Source organism: Lepidochelys kempii, chromosome 6, assembly GCF_965140265.1.
Source record: "Lepidochelys kempii isolate rLepKem1 chromosome 6, rLepKem1.hap2, whole genome shotgun sequence".
Lineage (NCBI taxonomy): Eukaryota > Metazoa > Chordata > Testudines > Cheloniidae > Lepidochelys > Lepidochelys kempii.
This window is the reverse complement of record NC_133261.1, coordinates 103,624,077-103,645,092: the sequence shown is the minus strand read 5'-3', so window position 1 is coordinate 103,645,092 and position 21,016 is coordinate 103,624,077. Positions and strand designations below refer to the sequence as shown.

Here is a 21,016-nt window from a genome sequence, read left to right as displayed (position 1 = left end):
GTGTGGCAGTAGGCAAAAAGCAATTTATATTCATACTTTCTGCTTGTTTTTTTTAATCTTCATAATAAAGCGTCCGATCACCGCACATACACATTGACATCAATGGGAGTTACGTGTCTGTATCAGAGATTAGTTTAAAGACTATATTTTCGGATCTGATTTCACCTGTTTTGGAATGCAAGATTCTTGATTGCTCTATTGTTTAGAAAGATGCCTTGGACATATTTAGAGTACTTAATCTAAGAATGTTGATAAATGTTGTTATAGTGTACTTTATTTTTAAGACACAACTTGGCCAGACAGTGAAGAAGTTTGCCAGGAGAAACAATTTTGAAAAAGATAAATGGTTTTTGCTTTATGACTGCACTTAGACATGAATCATATAAAGAAGAGTTGTGTGGCTTTTTCTTTCATAAACAAGCTGGAGATTAATGATTCATTGACATAGAGTTTTAACATTAAAACAATGTTAGGAAACCTTAAAAGGCACAGTAACATTTTAGTAAAAATGATCAGCTCTGCTTTTTCATATCTGTATCCGCACATTGTATGATACAGTCTCAAGTTCACAAAATGAAAACTTAGTTGTGAAAATTTAGGTATTTGTATATGGCAAACATCAGTAAGGTTAGATTGTGAGAATATTAGTTTTAAAACAGATGCCTTTGATGCAATTCAAATAATGGCTATATGGAGAACTTTGGATTTGTTTTATTTTTATTGTTGAATTCATTGTAGTTGTCATCAGAGTGGTCTGAGAGCATCAAACGTTGTGCTAGCTCTCCTACACAGTTCTGTCAATATAACCCAGTCCTGACTTGTTATCTCTTCTACATTAGTCATGTTCCTTTCTTGAGGCAAGATTTACAGTTATGCTATTGCCTCACATTTTATGGTGGTTTTGTGATCTGAAATACCCACAAATAATTAAGAGTACTGAGCTTGTTAAATAATCTAGCCAAGTTTTAAACCCTTTTTTCCAGGCATGAGGGGATGTTCTGCACCTGTCTTGTTACCTTTTCCTTCTCTTCTCCTTCGCTCTCCTGACTATCCCTCCTTCTGCCCCCCATTTAGGTGACCTAGTCCAACCTGCTTTGCCATTACTCCACTTGCATGCCTTGCTTTCAACCTACCCAGTCCACTGCATGGATTCAGGCTTGATATGAGGATCTGGGAGTAGGAAGAGAGCCAGAAGGTGTCCATGTTAATTAGTGTCTGAAGATGAGGGGATGGCAAAGGGTCACTTGTGCCCTGCAGTCACTAGCAGCTCTTGGTTTCTGCTCATTCTCTTCCCCCTGTCAAAGGGAAATTATTGAGGGATCCTTCTTTCCCTGGGGAAAGGAGCCCAGAGTGTCTCGTTGCCCCCTGTAATGGTAGCTTCTGCTGTTGAGCAATGAACATATTCATCTGATTCCTACCATTCATTTTAAAACTTTTTTGGTGTTTTTATTTTTTTTGTTCCTCATCTGCATTGATCAACTCATTCTTGTCCCTTAAAACAAACTTTTTCTTTTAAAGCAAACAGATAGGAAAGCTTGGGGTCAGAGAGGAAGTAAGGGTGCAAAGTAATTTGGCAACTCTCAACTGTTTCAGCAACAATTGTCCAGAAAAGCTGTGACTCTTACTAGTTGATTGAATGAGTGTTTACTCAAATTCCAGTTGTGTGTGCAAAACTTTGGCCTCCCATGGGCAAAGTTTGGGGTATTTTTCCCTAGTTCACATATGACTTCTACAACGTAAATTAAACATCAAGCCGCGACATGAATGTGCAGCTAGTTACCTTTTTTAGTGAGTTGAACCATCTGTATAGCTTGATTTCAGTATAGTCGTTCCCTGTGAAACTCTTCCTGACACCAAGGACCAAACTGAACCTTGGTGTAAGCAGACAAAACTCCATCTCTTTTGTGAGAGGGTGTGCTCATGCCAGAGTGAACTGAGTCCCATATTTTTGCATTTGGTGATTGTGATGGTGGGAAGGTTGGTAGGTCTCAGTAGGTTTGAACTTAGAGGTAAGGTTGGATCTTAGTATGGTTTAAAACAATAATGTGATATTTGCAGTGTTGTTTTAGCCATCTTTGTCCCAGGATATGAGAGACAAGGTGAATGAGGAAATATTCAGATCTCAGGAAGAGCTCTGTGTAACTCAAAAGCTTGTCTCGTCCACCCACAGAAGTTGCTCCAATTGAAGACACTACCTCACCTACCTTGTCTTGCTTAATGTGATGTAAGCAGTTTAATTTAAAAACTTGATACATAAGGGAAACAACATTTCACTTGGTTACAAGTATCTATCAAACAGTAGATTTTTTTTTTTTCTCAGAAAAGGCTCTCAGGTTTTTAACACGTTATATATTCAAGACAACATATGATGTCCTGTTGAAAATGGGCCAGATACATTCCCAGACGCAGCTTTTTTGGCCAAATCTTTTGAAGAATTTCTTTATGGATTTTTTTTGGCAGTAGAACTGATATTTAATGGGAAAATATAAGACGTACCAGATGCAGTTTTTTGATTTGCCATAAATGGTTAACAAATTATTGGAGACTGTCATAAATGTCTCATTTACAGCAATCCATGCTGAATTTTGTCTCCGGTCTCGTCTGCTATGCACTCTTTTCATACCCATGAAGTAAATGATTAAATTGTATTCAACTGTGAAATTATACTTGTGATGTCAGAATACTTTAGAAGGAAATATATTTCTGAGATGTGGACTGATTAGAAAACTGTTTATTCATTCTACAAATGAGAGTAGATTGACCCTTATTAAACTTATGATGGAATATAGCCATTAAAGTGACCCTTAATGAGCTCATGATAGAATAAATGTTTTGGCAAAAGTAGAATAATATATTTAGCAAGAATATTTTCACTTTAAAAATGTATTGGTAATGTTTGTATTGACTATGAGGAATAAATTTTGAGATGGTCAGTTGAAAAATAGTGTAGGCTAAAGCAACATCATTAAGTTGAAATATGGTCAATTTTTTTTAAAAAAGGGAGGGGAGCTGTTAAAAGCTACTTTCAGATACTACATCTGCTCCTGAGTTTCCTTGTCAATTTTTTGGTTTTCTAATCACATTTTCCCATTTTTTAAAACTATTTTCTCTTCCCTGTTGCTCTCTGAAAGACCTACACAACATACAATATCAACTAACATATATAGGCCCCCCAGAGCTGTCATCTTTTCTTAAAATTTCTTCCTTTAAACTTTGGTCTTGGGGAATCCCACATATTAAGTTATTTTATACACATGCTAATTTATATCTTTAAAACCTTGATTTTAAAAGCAATGTGATTTTTCTCTCCCCCACGCCCTTTAATGTCTAGGATTTGCAAAACTTTTGTAATTTTCAAATGTGTTTTTGTATTTAAGCAGCCATTCTTTGGCACTTTACGCATCAGGATGGTTTTCTGATCTCATCGCACCCTCAAAGTTTGTTAATGCTAATATGTGGGATTTCTCAATATACCCTTGTATTCAGAGTGTAATTGATACTGATGTACAATAATAAATCTGATTATTAGAGGGGTGTGTGTAATTGCAAAGAGAGAGCAATCAATCTATAAATAGTGTATAGAACAGTTTTTGTTTTGAATAAAAAGCTTAATCCTTATGCCCCTAGAGTATGATTTTCCCAGCATTACACTAGTTACTTTCCTTCCGCTCTGTATTCTATAAAATTCAGTTTGTGAAGCAAAATTATTAGTTATACTTGGAGTCCTCAAACAGGATACATTAGAACATATCAGTTTCACAGCTAAGCTCTTTGATGTATATAGAAAGTCCTGCTGAGGGTGGCATGGGAGTTATTACTGTTAATTGAGAAAACCCCACTGTGCCAACACGATTGTGGGCTGAATATTACAAAGGATTACAAGCCATGTGGAAATTAGAGTGACGTGTTTTTCCATGTATGTCAGATGATTTGTTACAAAAAAGGTAAATGAAGTTACCCCGCAAATACATATTTACTTATTGATAGTTCTTCATAGGAATTCTACTTACATATTTTAGTGATTGGGGCTAGTAGATGTCCATATCTTATGGTCAGCTTCTTAATACAGAGAATATTGGATTTAAATTTAAAAAGTTTACTTAAAATTTACAAGTATAATTTGAAATTCTGACATATACACACACACATGAGCGGGGGAACCTTCTGGAAGGGTAGATTAACTTGACAGACATTTCCTACAGGATTGAAGATGATAGCCACTCAACTCTGCAGAGGAAGGGAAGGAAAAGCTCCTGGTCTCTGTTAGTGTTAGTTTATTTGAGAGTGAAATCCATTTTACCACAGAAGCTCTGCACGAAGCTCCTGTGTCCCAGTTAAGCCTTATATGTGGTACATAGATATTTGTACCTGCCCTTTGCTTTAGGGTGAATGTAACCCTGAGGGAATATGTCTTGCAAAATCCAAACTTGGCAATCATTTTAACCCTAGTCAGGGGAGAAGACATCTCCAGGGTCGTTCATGTCATGAGGGTGTTTGTCAAGGTGGTCAGCTTCAGTATAATCTAGGCAATTGTCCATGTAGCTGAAGTGGCTAAGGGATTCTCTGCCACTGAGGTGAAACTGACTAATGAAACCTTCTGAAAGGGCCATTCCCGTGTCCTGCATGTTGGTGACAAATGTAAACTAGACAAAGATTGATCCAGGTGGTGCTCAAACTGCAAAGAGGCCATTTTCCTTTGGGATTTGCCAGGATGATGATAGGAAAAGAAACCACCATAGTTTAGCATTTAACACTACCGTTTAGCATCTGATACTACCCTGGAAATACCTTTTAGTTCAGGGGTCGGCAACCTTTCAGAAGTGGTGTGCCGAGTCTTCATTTATTCACTCTAATTTAAGGTTTCGCGTGCCAATAATGCATTTTAACGTTTTTAGAAGGTATCTTTCTATCAGTCTATAATATATAACTAAACTATTGTTGTATGTAAAGTAAATAAGGTTTTTAAAATGTTTAAGAAGCTTCATTTAAAATTAAATTAAAATGCAGATCTTATCAATTTAATGTGATCCTTGCCCTTGCTGAGTTTTCCAATGTCTGGCGCGTATTTGGATACTTTAAGCTGCACACAGGCTTCTAAGTGATCAGTTGTTAACCAGCTCCGAGAGGGACAGAAGACAGATTTCATGTGTGAAAATACCTGTTCACAGAAGTATGTGGATCCAGATGCTGAAAGCATTGCAAATGTAATTTTCTTCAAACAGTTAAATTTCACTGGCAGGGACATCCAGTAGGTCAGAATAGATGCCCCATGATCTCTCTCGGTAGCTTCAAGCACACTCCGCAGATCTCCAAACTTTGATGCCCACAATTCTGAGCTTTTTAACTGAATGAGCTGCTGTCTGTGCTTTGGCTCACTTTGCACTGAATGTGCTGGGTATTTTAGCTCATATTAAAATATTAAATACCTTATTAAGTGAACACTTTCCAAATACATCTTTATTTTAAAAAAAAGCTTATTTTAATAATATTGATGCATTTTATTTGAAAACATAAACGTGTATATGACGTTGAAGTGTACATTATCTTAATCTTCTATTTTAGTTAATTTACAGTGAAATTACATATTAATTCTCTAGGTGAGCTCAAACAAGAAATGTTAGAAGATGCACAAAACAAACTAATGAACCTTATAAACAGCACAGAAGGGAAAGTGGACAAGTAAGTGACTCTCTTTAATTGGTGTATTTATAATTTCTTTGCTCTTCATCCTATACATCCCTTCTTAAAACTACAATAACAGCATAAGAATAGTAGTCATGGTGTAGAATTAGGTTTCTGCATAAAATCTTTCAAAAAATAGTGAATACATGATATTTTCCATTGTACAGTCATTTTAAAGATTAGTTTTGAAAATGGAAATTAAAATGTTTGTCTAAACAAAATTAGCATTATAGATGCTTATTTATAATTCTAGTTTGACTCTAATTTCTTTACTTTCCATCTGTAGTTCAATGCATATACATTGTAATCTGTATAGGGCCTTCTCACATAGCTGGTATCATCTGGATATCAGACTCTCATTTGGTTCCCCTCTCTTAGAATTGATATTAAAACTATAGCCACACTACTGTTTCCTCCCTTAGGACTGGTTCAAGACAGTACTTCGCTTCTTGTTTACATGCTATCGTAGGTAGGGATGATTTCCTACTCGAACGAATGAACGTTTTACCAGATTGTCCAGTTTACGTCAAAGCTAACTCATGCAACTTCAGTTTAGTTTCAGTGGAATTTTCAGTCTCTCTCTCTCGCTCCATCTCCATGAAATATATCACTTCCTCAGCGTGTGAATTATTGTTCCCTCAGTCTCCGTAGATAATGCCGTTTGCAAGCGTCTCCAAATTATAACCCACAGTATAGGAAGTGTTTTGGGAGCTTAAAGGAAATTTGTGAGGTTCCCATTTATTTCTTGAATCATACATTTTGACTTTGGTGTATCATGATGATAAATTAGAAAAGAGTATGTGAAATCATTTCAGGAATAAGGATTAATATGTTAATATTTTGACGCCTTGAGTTCTGTAAAAGCTGAATGGATTAATTAGCTCTTTCTCTTCATTTTTGTAGGGTCTTGATGAGAAATCTCTTCATTGGGCATTTTCATACTCCAAAGAATAAGCGTCATGAAGTCTTAAGGTTAATGGGAAGTATTTTGGGGATCAAAAAGGAAGAGCTAGATCAGGTAATACTGCATTAAAAACTAGACTTCCTCTTTCATTTGACATATATTTGTGATGTTAGTAAAACAGAATGTTGTTTTCTGCTGCTACGTTAAATGTCAAGGCAAAGCAATGTTTATGGAAAATAAAAAATTTGGCCTTTCATCTGTGTTCATTCTTAAAGAGGGGCATGCTGATCCTACTGGATCTTATGATGATTTTAATAGAATAATAGATGCAGGATGTCATTTTCTCTGATGGATGTTGATGTAGTGGAAGGAAAGAGCTTCACTTGGTTGCTAGTACAGTAGCTGTAATATGACAGTCTCAGAATGTTTACTTCAGTTAGTCAAACTAGTTTAACTCATATATATAGGCTTATTTAAACAATGGTTTTATGCATAACAGGATTTTAGATCAGGAGGATATTTCAGAGAGGTGGAGAACAGTTTACAAGCTTTTGTCAGTAAATAAGGGTTCGCTGTTCATCAGTAGGATGATCTGGATCAGTTCCCTTTGCCATTTGTGAGCAAATGTAAGGGAGCCAGGCCATAAGCTGATTGTTTTGTTTGCTTTTTGTTGGTTGGTTTTGCTGTTTTTTCTTTGTTTCAGCATTTCTCTTTTTTTAAAAAAAATTCTCTCTAGTTATTGTCTGAAGACCAAAAAGGTGTTACAAGATGGGTGACTGGTTGGCTCGGTGGAGGAGGAGCTGGATCAAAGAGTGTCCCGAGCACACCTATAAGACCAACTAATCAATCGGTTTTCAGTAGCGTAAGGATTAATTATACAGTTCTCTGCATTTTAATGCAAAAACCATGACAGTTACATATAAATGCTAACATTTTTAGTTTTGGTATTTTGGTCTTGATTTAATGTTGGTTTTATTGATAACAGATCTTGAATTACTTGTGTGGTTAGTGCAACTACTTTGTTTTCCAACCTTTTTTTAAATGAGTAATAAATAGAAGGTTAAAAATCATATTGGCCTGAGGTCCGTGCTAAGTGCTGGGCTACTACCAAAATATTACAGCTCTTCTAGGGACTGATGACACCATTGTCCACCAGGGACCTTTATTGTGTGGACCTTCAGAGTTAGAGGTTAAATATGTTGTTTGAAAGCTGGGAGTTTTTTCAGCAGGCTGCAGGATATCAGACCATGAAATCATACTTTGATTACAATTTTGTCCTTCCCTTTCCCCAAGTGCCCCCCCCACCCTCCTTTCAATTTTAACTTGAAAGCTGGAATTCCTAGCTTTTCTGTGCTGTACATCATTGGTCTTAGGTTCAGAAGTTCTTGAGAAAGCAGCCACTTTTCAAGTTGTATAAAGTGGTGATTCTGACACAGTAGAATGGAGCTGGCGTTGGTGGTCGGCAGAATGGGATGTTTTTGGGGTTGTTTTTTGTTCACTGTTCCACAGAATAAAAATGTTGGAGAATTGATGTAAAGCATTAATCTCTAACTGTAAGGTTATGGGAGGATACTGGCTACTAAAATGACCCAAGCAATGAAGTGGAGTAGTAAAGTAAGTCACCAGCCAGAGTTGTGATTTTTAAGGTGTAGATGTCAATTAATTTAATTTAGAACAGGTTTTTTCCAGTGTGTTTGCTAATTATAAAAATTGACTCAGTAGCTTCACAGGCATAAAGAGGAAGGTTAATAATTTTGTATCTGCAGTGCTTGTTCTCCTAGCAAAGTCTGAGTCTGATGCTCTTGCTGACATCATAAGCAGTTCCTGTTCCCATTGCCATGGCATAGTGTCTCAGGTAAACAAAGTGGAGAAAGTAATGGCCTTTAAAAAAAAAAAAAAAAAATCTGGCATTTTCTCCTCTTTATTAAGCTGTTGTAACTTGAGTGACAATATTCCTGTGTCCATGTTCTTCTGCTTATGATGTCAGTAGCAGCATGGGATTCAAGAAACAATCAGACTTTGATGGTGGAGGTACAAATGTTACCTTTGAAATTATTAAAGTTTTAAATTATATTTTTGCTGTGTCACTGAAGGTTAACTGATAATTTTTTAAATAAATTCCATGATCACCACATGTTAAGGTCTGATTTCTCGTGACCTTAGGACTAGAAAAATTCTAGTAGCCCAGTAAAAATCTTTTCGGGACCAGTCATACTTTCTAAATCCTGGCCCCGAAGCAGTTACTAATTAAAGAAAATTACGTTCCTTAATGTACCCATAAAATTATTGAAAATGTTCTAATTAGTGGGCATGTTCTTTCTAGTCCTTTTCAGAACTGTTTGTGAAGTTCCTCGAAACAGAATCACGTCCAAACCTTCCCCTACCCACACTCTCTGTTCACGACATGAAACCTTTAGGAGCAACAGGAATTTGTAATCCTAACAGTACCAGATCCAGCAGCCTTACAGGTAACAGCATATCTTAGTGGAAAATTTTGAAGTTCTGTGTTAAACTTTAAAGGGAGAGACTGTGTGTGTGTGTCCGTCCATCCTTCCGCCCTTTCATTCTGATTGGATATTCTAAAGGGCATATGGGAGTTAAGCTCCTAGCTCCTTTAGACCACTTTGAAATTCTGTTTCTCCCTTCCCCCATCCCCCCAAAAGTCCCCTTAATCTCTGAGTGAATATATTGCTTTTGATGGTGAGAGCCAGCACTAGAGCCAGACAGATGGTGGTTAATCTTCCCTGCATGTGGTTATGTCTGTGCTCTAGTCCTGATTTGCAGCATCCCTGCTGTTCAGCCTGGGTCTCATAGAGCTAACAACGCCAACCTTGTGGTGGTTTGTGATGTGTAACACCAGTTCACTTCCTAAGTATTAGGCTAAAACTAGCAGATTAGTTCACATTTTTAAACAATCTGAGATTGATTTTTGATCTGAGAAAGGATCTCTAATTTGTTCTCCACGTTGGTAAAGTCAGAATACTTGAACAATTATGCCTGTGCTTGAAATACTTCCTAGCAGGTATGTGCAAAAATATCAATTGACTTTCCTTTAGATTCTGATCCTGTAAGACACTGAGCACATGCTGCTGAGTAATATATGTTTAGGATCCTCAGCACTTTGTAGGATCAAGTCCTTAATTTAATTAATCAGAGTTTTGCATATGGAATGATTTTTTTTAATATGCCTTTTAGGACTTCATCTTTAGATGCCAACTGTTGCTGATCATAGAACCTTTTTAAATTAAAACTTCAACAACTGTAAGCTGCAGTATTAAGTTTTAAATAACTGTTTCATGCTACAGGTAAATTGGAGAAACATAAAGAATGAATTTCCAATTTGCCCTACCAGCTTATCTCTGAAAGTAATATTTTCAGTAAAGCTAAATTAGGTCTCATATTTCTTTGTACTCTTGTCATTTATAATATAATAGGCAGGGTACCCTATTTTATTTGGCAAAAGCCCATTTTCATCGTATGGAAAAACTAAGTTCTGAGGTACTTTATTCATTCAGGAACCATATTGTTCCCTTATAAAACAAGACACCCATCCTATATCCCTTAATTGTTTTGGTATCTAAGTTTTCAGTTGCTAGAGATAAACCATATGGAAGAAGCATAAGATAAGGATGTAAATCCCATACCAATGCAAAAGGACGTGAGTAGCCTTGCTGTATTTATAGGAGTTTGAGCCAGTTGTGTGGTAAAAGATCTTCTTTTTAAAAAAAAATAATAAACCTATTGAATTATTATGGAGTGGCAGTAGCAACTTAGTTTCCACTATAAACCTGATTATTTTTGCCTGCTTCCTCTTCTGATATTTGAACTCAAAAGAAAAACATAGGTTATATCTAGGGCCCTACCAAATTCACAGTCCATTTTGGTCAATTTCAGGGTCATAGGATTTTAAAAATCATAAACGTCACGGTTTCAGATATTTAAATCTGAAATGTAAGTGTTGTAACCTTGGGGATCCTGACACAAAAGTGGATCATGGGTGGGGTCGCAAGGCTATTTATTGGGCGGGGGAGGAGGAGAGCGCTCGCGTTATTTCCACCCTTACTTCTGCACTACTCGTGGTGGCACTGCTTTCAGAGCTGGGCAGCTGGAAAGCAGCGGCTGCTGGCCGGGCCCCCAGCTCTGCAGGCAGTGCCGCCGCCAGCAGCAGCACAGAAGGAAAGGTGGCATGGTGTGGTGTACTATTGTGGGGAGCCTCACGGTATTGCCACCCTCGCTTCTGTACCGCTACTGGCGGGGACGCAGAAGAAAGGGTGGCAGTTCCATACCATGCCACCCTCACGTCTGTGCTACTGCTGGTGATGATGCTGCTTTCAGAGCTGGGCTCCCAGCCAGCAGCCATGGAGCTTCCTGCAGCTGGGGGGGTTCCCGGAGGTGGGTCTGACCCAGCCCCAGGAGTGGTCTCATCCCTCCCCAGCCCAGCTGGGACTAGCAGCTGGAGCCTGATGCACAGTAGGAGCCCCCCAGCCCTGCCACTCCACTCCACTAGACAGATTTCATGGGGGAGATCAGATTTCACAGTCCGTGATGCATTTTTCATAGCTATGAATTTGGTAGGGCCCTAGTTTTATCTGGGACTGAGAGAATTTTTATACTGAATTTGAAATTACTTGAACACAAGCTAGTATGGGCAGGAGTTTTGTATAAGAGGGGCAGATTGTGAGAAGTTGATACATGGGCAATCAAAGCTGGTATAATTTTACCATTGGGATGTAATAATAAAGCAGATAAGTTGAGAGGATGCAGAGTTGTGAAAGGCCTTGAAGTGTAGGGCAAGAAGATTCAATTTGATGCAATGGAGGAGGAGGAGCCAGTTGAAAGCCAGCTGCTTTCTACACATATGTGTTGAAAATTGGTGGATTGTGAATGTTTTCTAACGTGATTTTTTTTTGTTTTTTGGTTTTGTTTTGTTTGTTTTTGTTTTTGTTTTTTTTAAATCTCAGAAACTACAGGCTCAGGAACCAGTAGAAGACCAGATGTGAATCCATTCTTGGCACCCCGATCTGCAGCAGTGCCCCTCATCACCCCCACTTCTCTTGGAGCAGGTGGATCGGGGCATCTGCTTATGAAACCTATTTCTGATGCCTTGCCTACTTTTACACCACTGCCAGTGCTGCCTGATGCCAGTGCTGGTGCTGTACTAAAAGACCTCTTGAAACAATAGATGGTTTTGAATCAATATTGATGATGATAGCACTTTAAGGAAAATGAGAACTCTATATTTTAGATAATTTATCACAAAGAGGCCTTTTGTAAAAAGTTGTGTACTTGTTTGCAGATGTACATCGTTTTTCTTTTAAATTTAATTATGAACTAAACAGTGCTTTGGAAATTGTAGGAGTCACGGAAATAACTGTCCTCTTTATTCATATTGGTTCTGAGGTAGGTTTTAACTGGAGAAAAATTATTCTATCTCAGTTGTAGAATTGTAAAACAAACTGTTGGACTCATAAACACTAGCTATACTCTTGAGTTGTTTCAGGAGTGCAACAACAATATTAACTCTTCGGTTTTGGGGTCAGTTTGTCAAAGAGCACAATCTGTTGACAATGGGCATGTGAGGAACCACCACTGCAAATTAAGATTTCTAACCAAAATTTATACAATATTTGGGGTGTGCATTCATGACACAAATTCCAAAGAATGAGGTAGGGAGGCATGTAGGAGCTTGATTATTGGAGATGACAAAAATACTTGCAGTTACTCAACTATATTTATGTAAAAAGGTATCCCTCTCTTAATAAGAGGATAAGTTGCACCCCAAATTTTGGACCACTTTGAGGCACATCAGTCCTTTTTGCACCAGGAGCTACATTTTTCCCAGTCTAATAGCCGCTTATGGCAATCCAAAGTCACTGGCACCAAGGTATTAATTCTGGAAACAAAGGAGTTGGAGAATATCTTTGATTTTTTTCTAAAATCTTCCATGTGGTGCATAGCTATCAATGGAGAATTTAACAGGTCCATGGGAATATTAATATATATACACATGCTGCAGTACAGTAATGGTTTAAGATGTATATTTAAGACTTTTATCTTGCAGGATTTGATTTGAAACAGGTTTAAAGTTTGAACATATGTATAGAACTTAAAGGTAAACAGATGTTTACTTATCCCAGATTTGTAAATAGGTCTATATAAGACCATAGCCAAAGCCAATTATTATGTAAATTTTGCTGTGATGACTTGTACACTTTATACTACATGTTGCAGATAAAGTATTGAATTGCATACTGAAAGTTAAAACTGACCTTCTTAGAAAAACAGTTAAAATCTGCAACAAAGTTTCTTCATTTAAAAATGTCTAGTTTCTAATCCTGTTTGTCATCCCTTGTTTAGTCAGTGTTAAAGGTGATTATTGTGCAAGTTCTATATTAGAACTGTCAGCCTTTGATCCTCTCCATTTTTATTACATACCCTTAGTTTAAATCATTATGAGAGTTATGTTTAAATAAAATTAATCACAGAATCTTGTATAGAATCTGCCAAAATAATGACTGCAACAAAACTTTTCTTTCTTTATTTATAGATAAAATGGTAAAATCCCTTCATTTCCTTTAAACTCTTCTCTAGCAAAATTTCTCAATTTGTTACTCCAGTCATCACGAAGAATTCAACTTCGGAATCACTTTCATACAATGACATTCCCCAATGTAGCAGTGTTTTATGGATTTGAAATGGAAGGTTAATGCAAATTTAGAAGCAGATCAATCATGCTAAATTTTTGTTTCAGATAACTAGTATCTGTTATAAAATCTCTATTATGGATAAATTAATGAATGCTTTAAAGTCCTTTGAAATTTGATTTCTGAAAGGTCAGCAAGAATATTTCATGTATGAAAGCAAGTATTATGTTGTATAAGAACTAAATTTTAAATTCCTATTAAATTTTTGGATACCTTTGTTGAGAATATTCAGGTAGGTTACTTAAAATGTGTATTGTCATTGAAAAACCACCATCATGGAATGGTTATTTTTTGTCCAAAAGACTCTAAAGAAAGTTTAAACCATGTGGTGTGTCTGTGCAATCTCTTATATTCGTGTAATTATATTTATTTCGGGGTGAGCAATCACTTCAAATAAAATCCTTTTGATGAGCTGATATATACAGAAATATTTACCTTTTAAAAATAATGTATTTTACAGATTATTCATACAAGTGGACATAGGCTGGCAGCTGTCTCCTGAATATAGTGGTTGACAGCCACATTTTGGCTGATTACTATTTTTCACAAAAAAGTCATCTTGATTTTTAAAAACTGTATAGAACTTAAAATGCACAGAAGTGAAACAAGTTAGCTTCATAGCTACCAGGAAATACTGTATATTGGGGACCATTGACTTCAGTGGACTTTAGATCAGGTCTTTTATGCAATAGCTTGGTAACTGCCACCTAAATCTTCCCATGCTATGGAAAACTTGGGCAGAGGGCAAAAATAGTCAGGAAATGTCAGAGTCCCTAATTCATGTTTCTTTTGGAGAAAGGAAAATGTATCAAATTCTGAGAAGCCTATGGAATTGTAGAGATTGCTTCTGTAGGCTTGGGAGTATCTGTTTAGAGGGAATGGGGTTTCCCCACTGCATTCCTCCTTGGGAAATAATGGCCATTATTCAGCTGCTAGGGAGTACAGAAAGGACTGAGTTAACTTAAGTACACTTCCGTCTGAGAATGTTTTGCCTGCTGCTATTGTAAGTAATGCCCAAGATTGCTGTTACTGAAAGATCAGTGAAAATATCTTTTCTTCTGATCTTTTCTCTTTATTTGCTTTGTGCATTTGATGATTCTTCTACATAGTCTGTTTCCCATATTTACAGTCAATTAGTTAATCAGTTTTTCCTGTTATTTGTGTGGGTCTTTCCCACAGTAGTGGCTGGAGAGAAACCTTTTACATAGCAAAAAGATGAGTATAAAATCACAAATTGTCGGTGGGGCTTAAGAGCAGGTGCAGTCCTTGAAACTTCTTTTCACTTAATGGACTAGATTTTTCATTTTTAATTTGACTCTGTCCCCCAAACCTCCTTTCCCACAGGAAGAGCTGCATAGTGAGTGCTCCCCAGGTTTGATCTGATAGGCCCATGTATTATCTGCAGTGAGAGAACTACATGATATTAATGTGAAGAAGCTTTTGGTAGGCTCGATATAAAGGGAAAATCAGACATTGCACCATTTTGGGTTCTTTGCTCAACTCCAGGCTACACAATTGAAGGGAAGTATCTGGCACTTCATAGTAGTTCTGTTGGAAACCAGGGGCATTATGCAATAACGTACATCTTGCATTAAAGCTCTTCTGTGCAACTGTATCTGCAACTGGCTTATATCACTGGTGTAAAATAAAAATGAACGCGACTCGTTTATCACAGTGTAAACAAACTGTTGGCAGCAACCTAGGTGGACACAACTAAGTCAAATGGCAACTCATAATCTGATTCTCATTTACCTTCCTGATAATTTATGCACTTGACAATGATATTTCACTAATAATTTGTAACAAGGCAGGCGACTTGAAAGAAGAATTTATAAAGCAATAGTTGACTGATATATTGCATTATTAGTACAAAAGAAAATGTAATTTAACTCATAAATGTTTCTTTCACATTGTAAGTAGGCTTGGAAGAAGGATTAGTTTATCAGTAAATGTTTATTTCATTGTTTACACACAAACCCGATGAAAATAAAATGTCTTGTCAATGCTAATTGAAATTTACTGAGAGTCAAAGTAAGAAAAACACTACTTGAGAACTTATTGGACTCAAAACCCAGTGATTTAGACTTCTGAATTAGGCTTATTGCAAATGGACTAGCAATTGATTAGTAAAAATAAGTGAGATGTTGATATAAGAATATTTAATTTGTATATTTTCACATATGATGTTGACAAATTATGCTTTAACAGTTTATAAGGCTTAAATAATTCTGACTTCCCCCAGCGCATAATTTCCAACAACTGTGAAAATTTAAAATGTTTAAAAACGGGGAAAATGGTTAAACCCATAATTTCATGCAACTGAGAAAATTTAAATCAATAAAATCTAAAACAATGCTTAAAAAGAAACATCAATATTATGCACTGAAATTATTTTAAAAAATTGAATCCTGCCAAGCCTGTTGCTACCACAGTTTTCCAAGTAGCTCAGCTGCTACTTTACCACTGTCTTAAAGTTCAAGACTTATATTTCAGTCAGTTGCAATAAATCATTTAATATGTTAAATACACATTTGTTTAATTATGTGTTGTGGTTTTCTAGGTATCTTGACAGTCCCAGTTCGGGAGAAGATTTAGCTGTAACAAAATGTCATTAAACTTTTATTTAAGAAAAAAATGCAAATTTTTAATTTACTTTGGAGAGAAAAACTTTGCTGTGAAAACAGCAGTGACAGCTTAAAAAATCAATTGCACAAATTCAAGCAGGGCCTAAATTTGGAAGGACAAGAAGTATTTATAAAAAGAATTTTGAAATCTGAGCTCAACTTACATTCTGATACAAATAATACCAAGAGTGTTAGATTTATGTTTATGTTCAAAGTCTTCCTTTCATCAAAGTGCAGTTTTTGGAAATGCCTAAATATCAAATGCAAATTGAGAAATTTAATTCTGTCCATATAAATGAGAGAGCATGCCAGCAGGATGTCTTTAAACATTTAAAAAAAATTCTGGCATATTTTGATATGTCTTTACAGCAGGAGATTTCTTATTTTGCCACACCTGATAGTTACTAAAATCCTTATTAGCTGTTAGATAAGTGAATATCTGTAAGGTGAAAATCTACAGCTTGTGGCATTTGTTTTGTGCTGCATTGTGCTATATAAGTTTATATACTTTTCCATTTTTTTTGCAGAATTGCAAAGCTTAAAAGCTAACAACAAAAATGATACATGTAAGTTGGCAATGTATGTTGCACAATAAAAAAATTAGCAAAACAGCTGCTGGCTTTTATTTAAAAAAATAACTTGCACATGTTGTTTACAGCAGCACAAATGTCATATGTTGGGTGAGCTGTTGCATGCAATTTCCACAAACTTACACTTAAGGACAGTTTTTGGTTTTTTTTTGTTTTTTGCAGTTAAGATTTAGAAACCTTAAGTGTGTAATATCAGTAGAATACTTTTTGTATCAAATAATTTAGTGCCCCAGAGAACTGATATATTAATAATAGCTAGGGATAAAAGAGGAAGCAAGATCAGAGAAAATATGGCTCTTCTATGGTGGCTGTATTAGTTGATATTTTAGAATTGTAATTTGACCAAATTACTAACGCTTTCAGATTTGGTCAAACAAATGAGAAGTAAAAGCAATTAATCAAAGAAATAAATGTGCTTGTTGAAATAAAGGTTAATATCAATTAGACATAAATACCAGAGGACACTTATCCAGTAAGTGCACACATTGCGTGATTTGGCATTGTTCTGTGCTTCCTTACTGGCGCATGTGACATGGACTATTAATTTTCATTTTTTTTTTAAGGATTGCTGTTTGTGTCAACTTTGAGCACACTCTTTTAATGAATTTGTTCGCAGCCAGTGTAAGGTTCTTATTGAATGGCTTCTCACAGTCTTGATGGGGTTTAATGGCATATTTGCTCAGAATTTTCTGACAGCCCATGTTTTCCTGGCTTTGAGAGGTGACCCTCTATTGGTCTTTGATGGACAACCCATAAATATTATTGTGAATTTCACAGTAACACTAATAATGTTTCCTCAATTTTCAGACCTCTCTAAACAAGCAAAATGGATACTACTTTGTAAATTTCCCTCTCTGCCAGCAGACATTTTGATTTGATTGTTTTATCTTTTTTTTTCCTACTTGCTCCTACAGAGCTGCACCATAGTTATCTGCTTGATAGTATTTTACTTCCTCTAGGAAAAGACACTGAATCCCCTGATGATATTTTAAGCTAACACTCAAATGGAGTGTTTACATGATGGGTAGAGATTAGGCCTATTTTAAAAAATAATAATAAAGGGAGATTCTCTTTGAAGAAAGACATTCATCCTTTGACTCCAACTTGCTGCTATATGTGTCTATAATAACTGTGTAAACAAAGGGTTACTATTGTGATTGCATAATTTCCTTGGCCACCTCCCTCTTTTTCTGAGAAGATGCTGTCTGTTATTTTCCCCAATCCTGTCTTTCTCCTGCCACAGTTCTAGCTTTTTCCATCTGGCTTTGAAAATACACTCTTCACAGTGCTCCCGCACCAGTAGAAGATTAGGACACATCCTGCTGCAACAGTCAGCGTGACTTTCCTGGTTGCAGGTGCATAAGATATAGATCCTGCCAAAGAAACCACCATAGTCCTAGAGACTGGAGAGATCCTCTTGGTGCCTTCATGCAGCTGGGATGTGTGGAGTGGTGGTGAAAGGATAATATTCGGGTTTTCTTGTGGCCAAAGAAGAAAAGATACAGCCTTTCCAAAGAATGGAAGTGAAGAAAAGCATCTTGTACACCACTAGTCCTAACTGACGAGAAGTCACAAGTGCTTCTCTGCAGCCACATATTGGGAGTAGAAGAGTTTTGGCAATATTAAGTGTCAGCAGCAGTCTTTGCAGTGAATTATCAAGTGAATTATCAAGTGAATTATCAAGTTGTGGTGTAAAATATATGTAATCAGTGACATGGTCCCTGAAGGTCTGCCTTCATAAGTCCAGAAAAAATAAATTGATCTGTATGTCTCATTTTCATCAACCCTCAAATCCAGCTACAGGCTATTTACATATGAGCCAACATGGCACTCATCACCTTGCTCGATTTAAAACTATATTCATGTTTGCTGATAATAAACAATAAAATATTCAACTTTCTAGCCATCACATCTGCTGCTTAGGGAAAAAAATCCTGACTGAAACATTGATACTTGGGAAAACGCCTGTATAAACTGATGAACCCTACCTTCTGTTCTCAAGTTGCAAAAGCTGGGCTGACAGACCACAACAAGGAACAAATTCAACAGCTAAGGATCTGTCTTTTAAGACTGCCCAGCTACAAGCCTTCAAGAGAAGAACCCTGGGAATTGAAGACCACAGTACCCCTAGCTGACTTCTGCAGTTGCAACAGGCAACTTCTAAACCAAGTCCCTGCATCATATAGCACTATCAAGAAGTTCTTCAGTGGTCTTGAAGGATAGCCTAAAGTAAAGCACATTGCCGTAGTCTAATCTGGAAGTGATAGAGGTTTGAGAGAGGGGTGCATGGCTGGGGGGAATAGCTTAGTGGTTTGAGCATTGGCCTGCTAAACCCAGGCTTGTGAGGTCAACCCTTGAGGGGGCCATTTAGGGATCTGGTGCAAAAACTGGGGATTGGTCCTGCTTTTGAGCAGGGGGTTGGACTAGATGACTTCCTGAGGTCCCTTCCAACCCTGATATTCTACGAGAAGGCTGCCATTTCTTGGTCAACCACAGATGAAGAAATGAACTCCAGGCCACAACTTTTATCTAAGATCCTAGCAACAGTGATGTATCCAGTAGGACTTCAAGATTGCCGTCTGTTGACAAAGCCTCTGCCACATACTGTCACAACCAGCCAACATCCTCTTATCTTTTCTGGATTGTGCCCCAGACAGTTTGTTCTCATCCAAGCCTCAATCTCCTGCCAGAAATTAGGAAAGCAAAGAGACTACAGAGAATATAGAGACTATAGAGTATATAGAGTACCATCTACATTAAGATTTCACTACAACCCTAAATGTCTCAAAATCTCCTTTAGTGACCTCAAATACACATTGAACAGGAAGGGTCCCAGGAAGAAACAGTGTGACCCTGCACAAGAGAGCCCCCACACATATATTTCTAATGTCCTTTTTCTACTGAACAGTTGCTCTGGAGAAATCCAACCTGCAATTGGAACTTAAACCCCTGTTTTAAAGAAATGTTTAGTGCTGACCTTCAGCTGATTTGATTGCATTTTTCTTTGTGTTTTCTGAGATCCTATTTTTATGGTTTTTGGTAAAAGTTACAAGCAAGGTACTGTAGAACACAATGGAACAGACAGTGAATGTTTTGGAGTACTAATAGTTACAGAGAAACATTTTAAGGAGTCCAAGCCACAAATTGGCAAGAATGCGACTTAGCGAGGTTGAGAATGTTGATCAACAACAATGAGGGCCAGCTATTTTGTATGTGGAGGGGGTAGGGGTGATGAAACTGCATGGTTTCCTAAAAGGACGCTTATCTTTTCTGGCCTATGTGATTCTTGAGTCTGCTAAACTAATCTAGCGATACTGAAATATTTATTTGGGGAGAATTCATGCGCGTTCTACAAATTTAAAAAAAAAAGAAATTTAATAGATACACATTTAAAAATACATCTTATAGCATCTGGTACACACTTTTTTTTCTATCCAGCTAATGATTTCAGATCTGACACAAGATGGGTAGCGTCTTTAAAAAAATCTGTATTACAAGACCAAAAAGTCATGTTTTTAGGATATGCATCACTGTTTAAGAGCGTGATTAGAAAAGACAGATGTATCTGTAATGTAATACAATGCATACAACCTGTGAGTAGTTCCAAGGAAAAAATTAATAATTTACTCCAAGTGAAGAGTATTTTGCAACCCATCAAAATGCTTTCACATTCATGCAGCTGTAGATGCAGGCTGTATTTCTAATTTCAAAACCTTAATGGAAGGAACTTACTAGAGGAAGATGGTCCTCGTCATGGGTTTGATTAGGAGAGTATTTGCTTTTATAATATAGCCAATGAAAGCTTCATCCAGATCATTGGGAATACTTGAAAACAGCCCTTCTCCATGCTCTGCCTGTTTCTACAATATTTGAAGTCTGACTGTTCTGTAAACGAGATATAACAAGTGAAGTGAAACTGAGGTACTTGTACTAGATTTGTGAGACTCAGAACTCATTCTGTCAGTGTATTAAATGCTTGTGAAAGGTGCCGGATTGAAAGCTGTAAAGGGTGACATCCTGAGCCTATCCACAGAACAAGAACAATATTGACTGCATGGTATTCCCTCAGTGCCTTGCCAACTTCCCTCAGTCCTGGAGAGGATCACTTTTATGGGCGAGAGGGTGCTGTGATTTAGTCTCTATAGTAAATCAGTGCTTGGCCTGACTGCTGAGCTTTCCAGCAGTGGTTAGTTTTCCATGTGTGTCCACTGGGAAATGAAATTAAACATACTTGTGTAGTGTGTACCTCTGTACATATGGCAGTTTTTGAGAGGGAATGGATGATAAAATCAGTGTCTCCAAAACCCTAGTTTTAAATGCTTTTGATTTAAACATTTGTCTTCATGAGAAAAACGCCTCATTTTTCAACATTGTTTGGAAAGAAGCAAGAAGACTTCTAAGATTAGAGTTAGGGCAGAGTTGATAGGGGAGAGTCCTGCGTCTGTATTCACCGACAAAAACTTAGTTCACGCAGATTTGAGGTTGCCTAGAGATATTTCATCATTCCAAAAT

General features: G+C 36.9%; 1 protein-coding gene across 3 annotated transcripts in view; it reads left to right on the top strand.

The window, feature by feature from the left end:
* The window catches only part of TRIP11 (thyroid hormone receptor interactor 11), a 71,020-nt gene extending 51,836 nt beyond the window's left edge, over nt 1-19,184 (top strand). For 2 of the 3 annotated variants that reach the window (XM_073349449.1, XM_073349450.1), the window contains 5 exons: nt 5,598-5,679; nt 6,586-6,700; nt 7,323-7,448; nt 8,910-9,054; nt 11,548-19,184. In XM_073349449.1, the coding sequence (XP_073205550.1) occupies nt 5,598-5,679; nt 6,586-6,700; nt 7,323-7,448; nt 8,910-9,054; nt 11,548-11,768 (689 nt within the window). In that variant the 3' untranslated portion in view covers nt 11,769-19,184. The remainder of the gene's footprint in view (nt 1-5,597; nt 5,680-6,585; nt 6,701-7,322; nt 7,449-8,909; nt 9,055-11,547) is intronic. The other variant, XR_012159535.1, reaches the window with a different exon arrangement.
* Nucleotides 19,185-21,016: the final 1,832 nt, after the last annotated feature.